Below are 14,600 nucleotides of genomic sequence, written 5' to 3' on the forward strand. Positions count from 1 at the left end.
ATTTGGGCATCCAGGGCAGATGCATGTGCAAATTAGTTAACAATTAGTTTGCTCTTACACGTGCATCTGTCTATGTGATATTCTATAACGCTGCACGCCCAAAGTGTCTGACGCACAACCCATAATGGGGCGTGGCCATGGGAGCAGCAGCGTTATAGAATACTAGGGTAATGCGTCCAACTTATGCACCAGGATTTACACCAGGTTTCAGCAGGCGTGAATCCTCGTGCAGGAATCCACGCTAAATGCTCTGCCTGGAGTACTCTTTATAGAATAACGTTCAGGCCTAATTGTGAACATGTTCAGGCCCAGACCCAGACCCCTCCTTCATTAATAATAAACACACAAACTTCTGATTGTTTCCCCCGTGTTCAGAAGACACCTGGTGACGCAGCAATGGAAGAGAGATACAGAACTGAAGCAATGCATATCCTCAGATTTCCAGACAACATTGCTGTAACCCTGACATACACTTTGCATGTGTCTTTCTTAAATAATGTGGTATATAACACCTTTTCTCCTCTTACCAATGAAACCTTTTCCAAAGTGGCTTCTTCTTACAGTAAATTTAATAACAGGGAAGGTTTTTTTCTTGCCAAATAATAGTGGTAATCTCTAGCCTATTTTCTTTCTGTGAATTGACCATTTTTTCTCCTTTAGTGGGAAATAATTTCCAAGCCTAAGAACTAGCCCTCTCTGCTTCTTACTGCTCTGTGTAATGAATTCACAAAGATGTCCATCTCTTCAGACACCAGGTAGCCAAAGAGAGGCTGCTGCAGACTTTGGGCTCATAATTAATAGACAGAATGTGGCTCTTAGTGGAGATGATTAAAGCAGAGTCTGATCAAACCAACAATTTCCTGTTATTTGCTGGGTATTTCTAGGCCAAATAATCAGAATCCAAATAGTGATGAGAGGGAGAGTTACTTTGAGTTTGCTAATAGCCGAGACACTATGGGAATATGTAGTTCTCTCACACTGCCGTCATAAATCACACTGTGTAGCTGAAGTTTGTGTCTTGACCAGTGTTCCAAGAGCTTCTGTAGTGTCTTTGGCCTGGATAAGTTTCCTGACCTTTAGGGGAATGGGCTACATATCATATCCAGGTATCTGTGCAGTAACACTAGATTTTTATAACCTAAACTAATATTTTATATCTGCTTTTTCATTTGGGCAATTAACATGGTGAAAATCTGATGCTGGGACTTCATTGCTAGAACTTCAAACTAAGACTTATTAAGGTCAATTTTTGGTGCTTTCTGTCCAGCTGTTTGACTGATATGCCACAGGTTATACTTGGTTTTTCTGCATCCCATTCAAACATGTAAGTTATAGCCCCCATTTTACAAGCTCTATTCACTTTTGATAAATGCATAAACCGACACTTAAATGTTTATCTTGCAAAACATCTAAGTTCCGATTATATAAAGCTGGGATATGAACGTGTCAAACCTCGGTGCATGCAAATAGCAAGGGGGCGTATTTGGGGCATGTTTTTGGTGGGACAAGGGCGTGGCAAGTTGATTCCTCATTTTCAGAAGGGGACTAAGCGTTTATGTCCTAAAATATCAATGTTGAGAGCTACACCCATTACCAAGCTTGTTTAGGATTTTAGAAGCAGCTTCTATTGAGCAGCCCTTGACTGGAGGGGGGGGGGGGGGGGTAAAAGGGGATTACCTCCTCAAACTCTCAGTGGTTTTACACACTGACCTACATGTCTTAGTTCCTACTTCTGTGACCTGCCTAAAGTGGGGCTGTAAATGGATAGAATGGCCTCCACCCCTAGAAAACTTAACACGTATACAATAGAGATCAAATACTGGGAGGGTTGTCCAAGGCTGTATGTCACAAATGGACATCCATCTGACATGTATTTTAGGAAAGCCAGAGGGATGTCCATGTGCTGGGAAACATCAAGCATGAACATCCATTTTACAAACTGAAATGCCCAAGGGAGGGAGGGAGGGAGGAACCTCATTAATATTACTACAAATTGTATATTCGTCTTACGACTTTGTAATTCTTTATATTGTTACTTATGTAAGCCGCATTGAGTCTGCCATGTGTGGGAAAGCGCGGGGTACAAATGTAATAAATAAATAAACAAGAGACATTGGTTGTCTGGGTGGCAGCATAGGAATGTCCATCTTATACAATGCCAAAAAAACATGTACTATTCAAAAGACATTCCTATTGATGATAATTCATATGAATATTATTTCATCTTTTTTTTTTTTTTTACTACGGTGAATTCATCATATAAAGGGCAGAAGGTTCTGCCCAACAAACAAAGCATTTTCACTTGGTGCTGAGCACAGAACTTTCATGGAATCTTGTCACTCTTTAGGATTCCATAATCTTGCAGTTCTTTGGGGTTCTACATGGAATGCTGCCACCATTTGGGTTTCTGCCAGGTACTTGTGTCCTGGCTTTGCCATTGTTGAAAGCAGGATACTGGGCGAGATGGACCATTGGTCTCTGACCCAGTGTGGCTATTCTTATGTTCTTATGTATTACCTTTCTAAGCATTTTCTGATAGTGTGTCAGCATATCAGCCATCCACTTCTATTACCAATTTGCATTCCAGCAGACTCTAATGCAACCAATCTCTTCTAGCTTTCCACATATTTGCAAATCATTTTATGGATGCACAGGTGTAAACTGCATTGTGTTTGTGCGTTACTAATGAGATCATTTACAAGTAAAGAACATCTGCCATCTGATAATCAAAACCATTTAACCAGCCAGGAATGACACCTGGCCGGTTAAATGGCTCTTAACAGGCTATCTGGCGATATTCAGCGGGGGATATCCGGTTATCCTGCGCTGAATATTACAGGTTAGCACCTAGGATATAACTGTCTCTAGCTCATTATATAACTGGTTATCTCCGAATATTCAATTTATATCCAGCTCTTGTAAGCGGCCACATTGGGCCACGTAAATAGCTGGTATATGTTTAGCCGATTTAAAGTTAACATGCTATCTTCAAATATCGATATAGCCAGGTAACTTTAAACCAGCTAAAAATAAACTGAATATCCAATGTTGATCACTGGAAATGACCTGGCATTGAATATCAGCAATATTTTCCACAAAATCCATTTGGCCCTCCATTGTTCATAGTAAAAACTCCACCTTGGAGACAAAAACTGATGCTCCAAAAAGAAAACAGTATCCTATTAATTCATAATAAAAACTGGAATAGTTCTGCCACAACAAAACCACACTCAAAAAGATGTAAACAGTCACTTATCTTCCAAATTGTCCAAAAATCCAAGTGGCGTCTGTGAGGTACTAACACAGTCACTTTGCACCTAAATTAGGCATGGATCTGTCTTAACACTGCACCCCCCTACCCACCCATACCCCCATTTTGAATCCATGCATAAAATTTACAAATGCGTCTTTATAGAATACCGACTACAAAAATGTGCATAATTTTAAATTACTACCAATTAGTGCCCAGTTAATGGTGCTGATTAGCTGATTGTTCAGTTAAATTCTGGGTGCCCACATTTGTATGCAGAATTTTCAGCACCATACATAAAACAAGTGGAGTGTATTTTCTCATGTTATGTGTAATCGGTAAGGGTAGCAGCCGCCCTGTGCATGGACAAACTTGTGCTAAGTAAAGATGTATGATGAAGACAATAGTGCATGAAAGACGTTGACTGATTGCATGGGGAGATGACTTACTGTTTTAAGTTTCAGATTTAAGTTACAAGATGTTTGATTTCAATAGGTGAGTGAAGAGGGGATTCTCAGTTGACTTTTAAAGCACAAAAATGTGTATATGCCCTTATTACCTGTCCCGAGGAGTCTTTCATCGCTTTTCCTAAGATTAATCTGCTGTATCGGAACTCTTTTATGTGCTTCTAAATAAAGGTTTCTTTCTTATTACGTTTAGTCTCTTTACGGTAAAGGAAATAATCCATGAATCTTTTCTATCATGCAATGTTCCATTCTATTATTCACTCCAACTCATATCATGTACCCTAAGAGTGGTTTTGCAGAGTTTTATTATATAGGTGTCTCACAGTGTCATAAAGTTTGAAGCATTTGATATTCTGAAGACCATTATAATATGAGTGTTTTGCTTTATTTAGACACAGAGGATGCTGCAACCATTTTTCTCCTGCTGTGATTGAGTGGTCTTTTATCTTTTTCAGGTTTTGATGCTTATTTTACATCTCGCACGCTGGAGAACAACCGGAGGAATGTGTGGTTTGCTGAATATTGGGAAGAAAACTTCAACTGCAAGTTAACAATCACAGGTTCAAAAAAGGAAGAGACAGACCGGAAATGCACAGGTAACCTGCCCTGCTACAGTGGGCTGTCCCAGAATTTTAACAGTGACAGAAAGCAGAGCTGGGAGCTATTAGTGGAAAGATTTGGGTCCTTACATCTGCCTCAGAGATCCTCAGATAAGGTTGCTGCACTCTTCATGCGGAGAAGAGAGAGCTGAGAGATATGATAGAGGTTTACAAAATCAGAAGTAGAGTGGAAAAGATAAATATGAAAATGTTTTACTCTTTCAAACAGTATTAAGACAAGGGAACAGAGTGAAACTAATAGGTGGGTACTGAGAAAGTGTTTTATCCTCTCAACAGATAACTGAACTTTGGAATTTGTTGCTGGAAGATGTGGTCAAGGCAAATGGCATAGCTGGATTTAAAAAAAAGGTTACACAGTAACAATAAATCTATCAGTACAATATAACATAAAATTACTGTACTATCAAGGAAAACATTAGATCGTTACAATAAAAACTAACAGTAATATGAAGCTAATACTACATCAGCAATAGCTCCAGTTCCAATCAATTCCATATCAACATTTAAAACACTAATATAATCCTTAAAATAATACCAATCATAATAACACCAATTAAAATAAACAGCTTTTTAAGGATCTGATGAATCCCAGAAGAGTCTCATATAGCCTTATATCTGGGGTCAACAATCAATCAGCTGAATTTTGAATAATCTGAAGTTTCCTCAGTGCCTTCTTATGTAACCTGAGATGTAAAAGGCTGCAATAATCTAAATTGGAGATCAATAGCTCCTAACGACACTAGCCACCTGCTGGTCCAGTTTGAACCCAGTCCAGTATCGGTTTTGATTTCCATCCATACAACCTGATCTTTCATTTTGAACAAATAGAGTTTTCAGAAACTGCATTTCATCCCTACGGATTCACAGAATGTCAGTTTAGCTAAAGATATTTTCCAAATATTATAGTGGTTTGCTGACATCACACCATACTGTGATGTCTATAGTGGTTCGTCCTAGAGAGTCTAACTCGGCATTTCAAGCTACTCATATTAAAAGAAATGTCAGTCAGGACTGCAGTTCTCTTCTGCCTTTGCCTTATCTTATCCCCTGTTTCCTCCCTTTCTTCACTTCCAGCCTTTCTTCACTTTTCTATTTAGTTCCCTTTTCTCTTCTTTGCTTTTCCATATTCTCTTCTTACTCTTTCCCACCTTCACCACTGTTTAATTTATGTCCATTTGATGTAAGACACAGATTTTCTGCCCAAAGATGATCACCTTCCATGTACAGACTCTGTGGTCTGCCCCCCCCCCCCATCTCTGCAAAGGGGTAAGCCTAGTGGTTAGTGCAGTGGACTTTGATCCTGGGGAACTGGGTTGATTCCCACTGCAGCTCCCTGTGACTCAGGGCAAGTCACTTAACCCTCTACTGCCCCAGGTACAAATAAATACCCGTATATGCCATGTAAACCACTTTGAATGTAGTTGCAAAACCACAGAAAGGCAGTATATCAAGTCCCATTTCCTCCTTCCTATTTGAAATTCTAGGTGGAATGTTGCTAGTGGTGGAGTAGCCTAGTGGTTAGTGCAGTGGACTTTGATCCTGGGGAACTGGGTTCAAGTCTCATTGTAACTCCTTGTGTGTCTGGCCAAGTCACTTAACCCTCCATTGCCCCAGGTACAAATATGTACTATATAAACTGTTTTGAACGTAGTTGCAAGAACCACAGAAGGCAGTACATCAAGTCCCTTTCCGTTTCCCCTTTCTCCCTGCTGTCTGCAGGCCTTATTATTAAACCAAGCTTACTGTTTTGGAGGAGTAACATTTAAGATCTCCTGGGACTGGTTTGATTTACCTCAAATGTAGACCAACTATTATGAAACATTACTTTCCACTTTCTACTTTCCTTTCCTGATTGACCTTTGGTATCTTCTTAGAGTTTGTTCCTGTTAATGTTGAGAATTGTATTTAAAAAGAAAACCCAAAACAACCTCTGTGCAGAATGTCATTAAGAGTTTCCCCAAAGTAGATCTTTCTAGTTTACTTCCGCCAAGCATCAGAATTTACTTGCAGAAATAATACTGGAAGCGAAGGCAGGATTTGAGGTGGGGATGGAATTTTGCCAAAAGGTATAGAAAGTTTCTAAGAGACCTCCAAGGGAGAACGCTTTCTGTTAATCCCCCTTCTTAAGATGCATTGATTTGTTAAAAACCTCTTTCTTACTGTATAAAATGATTAGTCCTACTCATAATTACTGTTCAATTGTTCTGCCCTTTTTATTCTTTAAAAAAAGCATAAAAGCAATCCAGGCTAATTAACCACTGTTTTACAGATTGCAATCTTTCTGCTTGGCAATTCCAGTGCTGGAGATGGAGAAGGTTTATGACCCAATGAGGCTGTGCTCTCTGCTGGGTTACAATCCCAGCTTCTGTCTCTGCTACTTAGTAGGACTAGAGATATTACTGAAGTAGGATTTACAGCACAGAGGAGCAGCCTAATGGTTAGAGCAGCAGACTAAGAACCAGGGAAGCTAGGGTTCAAATCCCACTGATACTCCTTGTGGTCTTGAACTAACCAATTAACTCTCTATTCCCTCAGGTATAAGCTTAGATTGTAAGCCTTCTAAAGATAGGGAAATAACTACTGTACCTGAATGTAACATAGTAGATGACGTCAGAAAAAGACCTGCCTCCCAACCACCAGCCCCGCCTCCCACCACCAGCTCTGGCACAGACCGTATAAGTCTGCTCAGCACTATCCCCACCTCCCAACCAACAGTCCCACCTCCCACCACCGGCTCTGGCACAGACTGTATAAGTCTGCTCAGCACTATCCCCGCCTCCCAACAACCAGCCCCGCCTCCCACCACCAGCTATGCCACCCAATCTCAGCTAAGCTCCTGAGGATCCATTCCTTCTGAACAGGATTCCTTTATGTTTATCCCTCGCATGTTTGAATTCCGTTACCGTTTTCATCTCCACCACCTCCCGCAGGAGGGCATTCCAAGCATCCACCACTCTCTCCATGAAAAAATACTTCCCAACATTTTTCTTGATTCTGCCTCCCTTCAATCTCATTTCATGTCCTCTCGTTCTACCGTCTTCGCATCTCCGGAAAAGGTTCGTTTGCGGATTAATACCTTTCAAATATTTGAACGTCTGTATCACATCACCCCTGTTTCTCCTTTCCTCCAGAGTATACATGTTTAGGTTCGCAAGCCTCTCCTCATAGCTTTTACATGACTGCATTTAGTATTTTTAAACTATGTGTTGGTCTTTTCTGTTTATTTGGGATTGTTTGTTTTGAGTTTCAAATGCTATGTTTATTGTAAGCCGCGGTGAATGCTTGTTTAACCAGTTTTGTGGTTGTGCAGGAATTTTAAATAAATGTTTACATACTAGATAGCTGAAAAAAAAAACTTAATCACGTTTTGGCATTCAATATCACAGTATCTATATATTTTTGTTAGAAGAAACCCTAACAGACACTGCTAGGCACCACCAAACTGTCCTTTTCCTTAGGCATAAAGGAATCCTGTGCAGAAGGAATGGATCCACAGAAGCTTAGCTGAAATTGGGTGGCGGGGGGAAGAGGGGTTGGTGGTTGAGAGGCTAGGATAGGGGAGGGCAGACCTATACGGGGTCTGTGCCAGAGCCGGTGATGGGAGGCGGGACTGGTGGTTGGGAGGCGGGAAATACTGCTGGACAGACTTATACGATCTGTGCCCTGAAAAAGACAGGTACAAATCAAGGTAAGGTATACACATATGAGTTTATCGTGGGCAGACTAGATGGACCGTGCAGGTCTTTTTCTGCTGTCATCTACTATGCTACTATGTTACTATGTTACTATGTAATACCAGTTTATTTGGATTCAGCTCATGCCTTTTCACTAGTAGCCCAGGGTGAGTTACCTTCTGATGCAGTTTTATTTCCCTGCCCCCAGAGGGCTCACAAACTCACAAGGGACCTTTTAATAAAGCTTTGTTTATGCTAATAGACATTAGCACATGCTAAATGCTACACATCCTATTTTACACCTATCGGTCACATGACACTTAGCACATGTTAATGTCCATTAGCACACGCTAAGCTGTAGGAAAAGGGCCCCTAAATTTACTAACGTGTATTAATATGTTAAATACATGGAATTTAAAGCGAGCCCCTTTGGACTAGATTCTATATATCATGCCACAAAAATCGTCACCGAAAAAATATGCCTAGGTGTATTCTATAAAGTGCACCTAAATGTAGGCATACTTTATAGAATACGCCTAAATTTCCATATGGTTTGTAGAATACATGAGAACCCATCCGCATGACTACATTTAGTCACGGGCAGTTATGCCAAGTAAAACTTGGTGTAAATGCTGTACCTGAATGTAACTTGCCTTGAGCTACTACTGAACAGCTGTGAGCTAAATCCAAATTCATATGCACTAAATTGCAAAAGGTGAGCAGCTGTCTTTCCTACTGTGCACTTTAGTTCTTGGTGAACCTTTTCTAAGTCACACTTCTGGAAAAGCTGCGGTGATCCTGGTTTGGTTGACAGACTGACACCAGCAGCCCAGCCCTAGACACTGACCAACTGAGGTACTGTACTTCAGGCCTCAGGCCAAAGGGATGTACCAAAGGGGCAGTACTTGCCTGCTCAAATGATTTTAGTAAAGCTGGTATTTGGTTACATGTGGCTAACTGTATATATTTAGTGTTTGAGATATTTAAGGAATATTGATGTTTTTTTCTTGCTCCCTGATACTCAATGGGGCATAAATTGGTTTGCGCTGAAGGGTTTTGGGTGCCAGATATGTGCAGTTTTACTGGGCTGTGTCAGGAGCCTTTTGAGATACCTATTTTTGTTGAGAGGGGGAATTTAGGAAGGGATAATCTTTTATCTTTTATTAGATGCCCCTGTTCTTACCCTCAGGTGAATGTTTGCCATTTAAGCCTCATTAATGTTCGTTCATTAGGAAAGAAATCTCATTTAATCAGCAATTTTAGTTGTAGAATATTTCTTGGAAATTATATGCCTCATGAAAACATGGATATGGGAAGAGGATTAAAGTCCCTTGATAGATTCAAGTCCCTGTGGCTTTGATTTGAAATATTTATTTATGTATGTATTTATTGTGACACTGTATTATCTAGTTTTGTAGTTTTATTTAAAGTTTATAGAGAGACAATTTTGTTGGAAAATCAACCCTATATTTTGGGACAAGTGGAAATTTCTTTCGACAGGCCAAAAAGCCTAGATCCCTTTTCTGGTCAGTGACTCCTAATATGGAAACTTGCATCACGTGGCCATAGTTTGGGTTCCTCTTTTCCACATGCATCACTTTGTACTTGCTCACATTAAACATCATCTGCCATTTGGATGCCCAGTTTCCCAATCTCGTAAGGTCCTCTTGTACTTTTTCACAATCCTCTCATGATTTAACAACTTTGTATAACTTTGTGTCATCAGCAAATTTAATTACCTCGCTAGTTACTCCCATATCTAAATCATTTATAAATATGTTAAAAAGCAGTGGTCCTAGGATAGACCCCTGGGGAACCCACTAACTACCCTTCTCCATTGAGAATACTGACCATTTAACCCTACTCTCTGATTTCTATCTTTTAACCAGTTTTTAATCCACAATAGGACACTACCTCCTATCCCATGACTCTCCAATTTCCTCTGGAGTCTTTCTTGAGGTACTTTGTCAGATACCTTTTGAAAATCCAGATGTACAATATCAACCGGCTCACCTTTATCCATATGTTTGTTCACCCCTTCAAAGAAATGTAATAGATTGGTGAGGATTTCTAGGATGAACAACATAAAGTCTGTTTTACTGTTTTGGATCTTGCCAGGTGCTTATGACCTGGATTGGCCACTGTTGGAAACAATACACTGGGCTTGATGGACCTTTGGTCTGTCCCGGTATGGCAATATTTATGTTCTTATGTGACATTGTGATGAACTCGCATTTTTTATTTTTGTTTTTTTTTTAAGTGTTTTTCTTGTACTTGGATCTCTTTTTGCCCCTGATTTAGTGGATGGAAAGTTCATAAATTTCCTTGTATATTTCTTCCTATTTTTATTATATTTCTGATTTTCTATATCATGGATGTTTTGAAGTGATGATATTGGAAAAGTTTGCTAAAAGAAGAAAAAAAACATTTTATTTTAGATAAAGTGACAAATCAAATCAAAACTAGAAATAAATAAGTAAAATAAATGTTGTTTCTGAAGAAACAGAAGGGATTTTCTCTGAGCTCTGAGTTTATAGATTTGCTGGTATCATTGGACACTACACAAAGCAGTCAAAGCTCGTCCTCCTAAAGCCTTGCCGCAGGATCAGACTTTAATAAGACGTTTCTGTAAATAAGATATTGTCTTCATAAACACATTGAGCTGCAATCAATGGTTTTAAAGAGAACACACTGGAGCAGAGAATGAATTGACTTGTTTACCTAGACATTGTTGTTCTGGAAGGCTATGTAGGAATCAACACTGTAGCACTTTAAATATCCAGAGCTCTCCTATCAGCTGCATGTTGAGGAAACGCATACTGCATTCCTATTCTGGACAATTTATTTTTGTGTCTTGCTTCATTCGTGGACCAGGATTTAAGTGAATTACCACAATCCAATATTAAAAATACAGGGGTCAACCTGGAAAAGCACTTATCTGCAAAGAAGCAGCTAATATCTGGATGTGCTGCTGGCCAGATATTCAGAGGTACTATCTAATCTAATCTTCAGTTTGTAGACCACACTAATCCCAGAGTTCAAGGCGATTAACCAAAGAGCAGCTCAGACAATCTGAGGAATTACAGAGAACTAAATCATATTAACATACAATTAAAATTTACCAACCAAGATTGTCTATAGGGTCCTTTTACTAAGGTGCACCGAAAAGTGGCCTGCGCTGGTGTACACGTGAGTATTGGACGCGCGCAGGTCCATTTTTCACTTGCAAAAAAGGCCTCTTTTTTATGGCTGAAAATGGACGTGCAGCAAAATAAAAATTGGTGCACATCCATTTTTGGCCTGAGACTTTACTGCCTCCCATTGACTTAGTGGTAAAGTCTCACACGTTAACTGGGTGGTAACCGTCAGTGTTTGTACAATGCGGGACGCGTGGTAGCCAGGTGGTAATTTCAAATTGGCACACGTTGGGCACGTGTTGGCCTCTACGCAGCTAAGAAAAAGGGCCCCTCAAGTTTTTTATGCAAGTGCATATAATTCATCTCAGAGCAAATTTGCAAAGGGAAAGTGTTCCAAATGGAACTTGCCCAATAAGAAAACAATTCTTTAAACTGACTCTTAATTTGAATACCCTTGAATGATGGAGATTTCAATAAGAACTGATCGCATAATCTTGATGAGGAAAACCCAGTTCAGGGAACAGTTGAATTAGCAGATTAGAAGTGTTACTATATAAGATTTGAAACATTATACAAACAACCTTGAAGACAATTCGTGCCTTAACAGGAAGCCAATCAAACTTTTGGAGGTAAGGAGACACTCTATCAAATTTCTTCAGATGGAAAACTAAACGTACTGCCGTATTTTGAACTGACTGCAGTTTATGCAATAGTTTAGCATTCAATCCAATATACAAAGAATTGCAATAGTCCAGATGGGACAACACCAACATCCAGATTAATAAAGCGAAGTGTGATTCTAAAAAGCAGGAACACAGTAAACGCAGTTGTCTCAGGTGATAAAAAGTACGTTTCCACAAACTTTTAATTTGAGTCTTGAGAATCATAGGTAAGAGCAGAATCGAATACTGTCTGGATAGTACTTCTGAATAACCTTACAGACCTTGCCTATAATATCCGGATACATAAGTACATAAGTATTGCCATAATGGGAAAGACCAAAGGTCCATCAAGCCCAGCATTCTGTTTCCAACAGTGGCCAATCCAGGTCACAAATACCTGGCAAGATCCCCAAAAAGTACAAAACATTTTATACTACTTATCCCAGAAACAAACAAAGCAACACTGGGCCTTCAAGACTGAGACAACAGGAGTATTTTATTGGTAAATGACCCGACATGAGCCGTGTTTCGGATCATTTACCAATAAAAAACGTGTCGGGTCATTTACCAATAAAATACTCCTGTTGTCTCAGTCTTGAAGGCCCAGTGTTGCTTTGTTTGTTTGTGTACTTATGTATGCTGATTACCCTCTCTGTTTGGCTTATACTGCTTATCCCAGAAATAGTGGATTTTCCCCAAGTCCATTTAATAACGGTCTATGGACTTTTCCTTTAGGAAGCAGTCCAAACCTTTTTTAAACTCCGCTAAGCTAACCGCCTTTACCACATTCTCTGGCAATGAATTCCAAAGTTTAATTACACGTTGAGTGAAGAAACATTTTCTCCGATTAGTTTTAAATTTACTACATTGTAGCTTCATCGCGTGCCCCCTAGTCCTAGTGTTTTTGGAAAACGTAAACAGACGCTTCACATCTACCCGTTCAACTCCACTCATTATTTTATAGACCTCTATCATTTCTCCCCTCAGCTGCCTTTTCTCCAAGCTGAAGAGCCCTAGCTGCTTTAGCCTTTCCTCATAGGGAAGTCGTCCCATTCCCTTTATCATTTTTGTCGCCCTTCTTTGCACCTTTTCTGATTCCACTATATCTTTTTTGAGATGCGGTGACCAGAATTGAACACAATATTCGAGGTGCGGTCGCTCCATGGAGCAATACAAAGGCATTATAACATCCTCATTTTTGTTTTCCATTCATTTCCTAATAACACCTAACATTCTATTTGCTTTCTTAGGCGCAGCAGCACACTGAGCAGAAGGTTTCAACGTATTATCAACGACGACACCTAGATCCCTTTCTTGGTCTGTGACTCCTAATGTGGAACCTTGCATGAAGTAGCTATAATTCGGGTTCCTCTTTCCCACATGCATCACCTTGCACTTGCTCACATTAAACGTCATCTGCCATTTAGACGCCCAGTCTCCCAGTCTCGTAAGGTCCTCTTGTAATTTTTCACAATCCTTCCACGATTTAACGACTTTGAATAACTTTGTGTCATCAGCAAATTTAATTACCTCACTAGTTACTCCCATCTCTAGGTCATTTATAAATATGTTAAAAAGCAGCGGTCCCAGCACAGACCCCTGGGGAACCCTGTTAACTACCCTTCTCCATTGAGACTACTGACCATTTACCCTACTCTCTGTTTTCTATCTTTTAACCAGTTTTTAATCCACAATAGAGCACTACCTCCTATCCCATGACTCTCCAATTTCCTCTGGAGTCTTTCATGAGGTACTTTGTCAAACGCCTTCTGAAAATCCAGATGCACAATATCAACCAGCTCACCTTTATCCACATGTTTGTTCACCCCTTCAAAGAAATGTAGTAAATTGGTGAGGCACAATTTCCCTTCACTAAATTCATGTTGACTTTGTCTAATTAATCCATGCTTTTGAATATGCTCTGTAATTTTGTTCTTAATAATAGTCTCTACCATTTTGCCTGGCACCGATGTCAGACTCACCGGTCTATAATTTCCCGGATCTCCTCTGGAACCTTTTTAAAAAATCTGCGTTACATTGGCCACCCTCCAATCTTCCGGTACCATGCTCGATATTAAGGATAAATTACATATTTCTAACAATAGCTCTGCAAGCTCATTTTTCAGTTCTATCAGTACTCTGGGATGAATACCATTTGGTCCAGGAGATTTGCTACTCTTCAGTTTGTACAACTGCCCCATTACATCCTCCAGGTTTACAGAGAATTCATTAAGTTTCTCCGAGTCATCAGCTTCGAATACCATTTCTGGCACCGGCATCCCACCCAAATCTTCCTCGGTGAAGACCAAAGCAAAGAATTCATTTAATCTCTCCGCTACGGCTTTGTCTTCCCTGATCGCCCCTTTTTACTCCTCGGTCATCTAGCGGTCCAACCGATTCTTTTGCCGGCTTCCTGCTTTTAATATACCTAAAAAAATGTTTACTATGTGTTTTTGCCTCCAACGCAATCTTTTTTTTTAAGTCCCTCTTAGCATTCCTTTTCAGTGCTTTGCATTTGACTTGACATTCCTTATGCTGTTTCTTATTATTTTCAGTCTGTTCCTTCTTCCATTTTCTGAAGGATTTTCTTTTAGCTCTAATAGCTTCCTTCATCTCACTTTTTAACTACGTCGGCCGTCGTTTGGTCTTCCGTCCTCCTTTTTTAATACGTGGAATATATTTGGCCTGGGCTTCCAGGATGGTGTTTTTGAACAGCATCCACGCCTGATGTAAATTTTTGACCCTCACTAAACTAGATCCTGCAGTGCCTGCTAGATAGTGCTACTGGAT

The 14,600-nt window shown here is 39.9% G+C and overlaps 1 protein-coding gene across 1 annotated transcript in view; it reads left to right on the forward strand.

Moving 5' to 3' along the window:
* GRM7 (glutamate metabotropic receptor 7) overlaps nt 1-14,600 on the forward strand; it is a 387,933-nt gene that overhangs the window by 237,926 nt on the left and 135,407 nt on the right. The window contains exon 5 of the mRNA XM_030207271.1: nt 4,173-4,313. Within this exon, the coding sequence (XP_030063131.1) occupies nt 4,173-4,313 (141 nt within the window). The remainder of the gene's footprint in view (nt 1-4,172; nt 4,314-14,600) is intronic.

This window comes from Microcaecilia unicolor, chromosome 6 (assembly GCF_901765095.1).
Source record: "Microcaecilia unicolor chromosome 6, aMicUni1.1, whole genome shotgun sequence".
NCBI classification, from domain to species: Eukaryota; Metazoa; Chordata; class Amphibia; order Gymnophiona; family Siphonopidae; genus Microcaecilia; species Microcaecilia unicolor.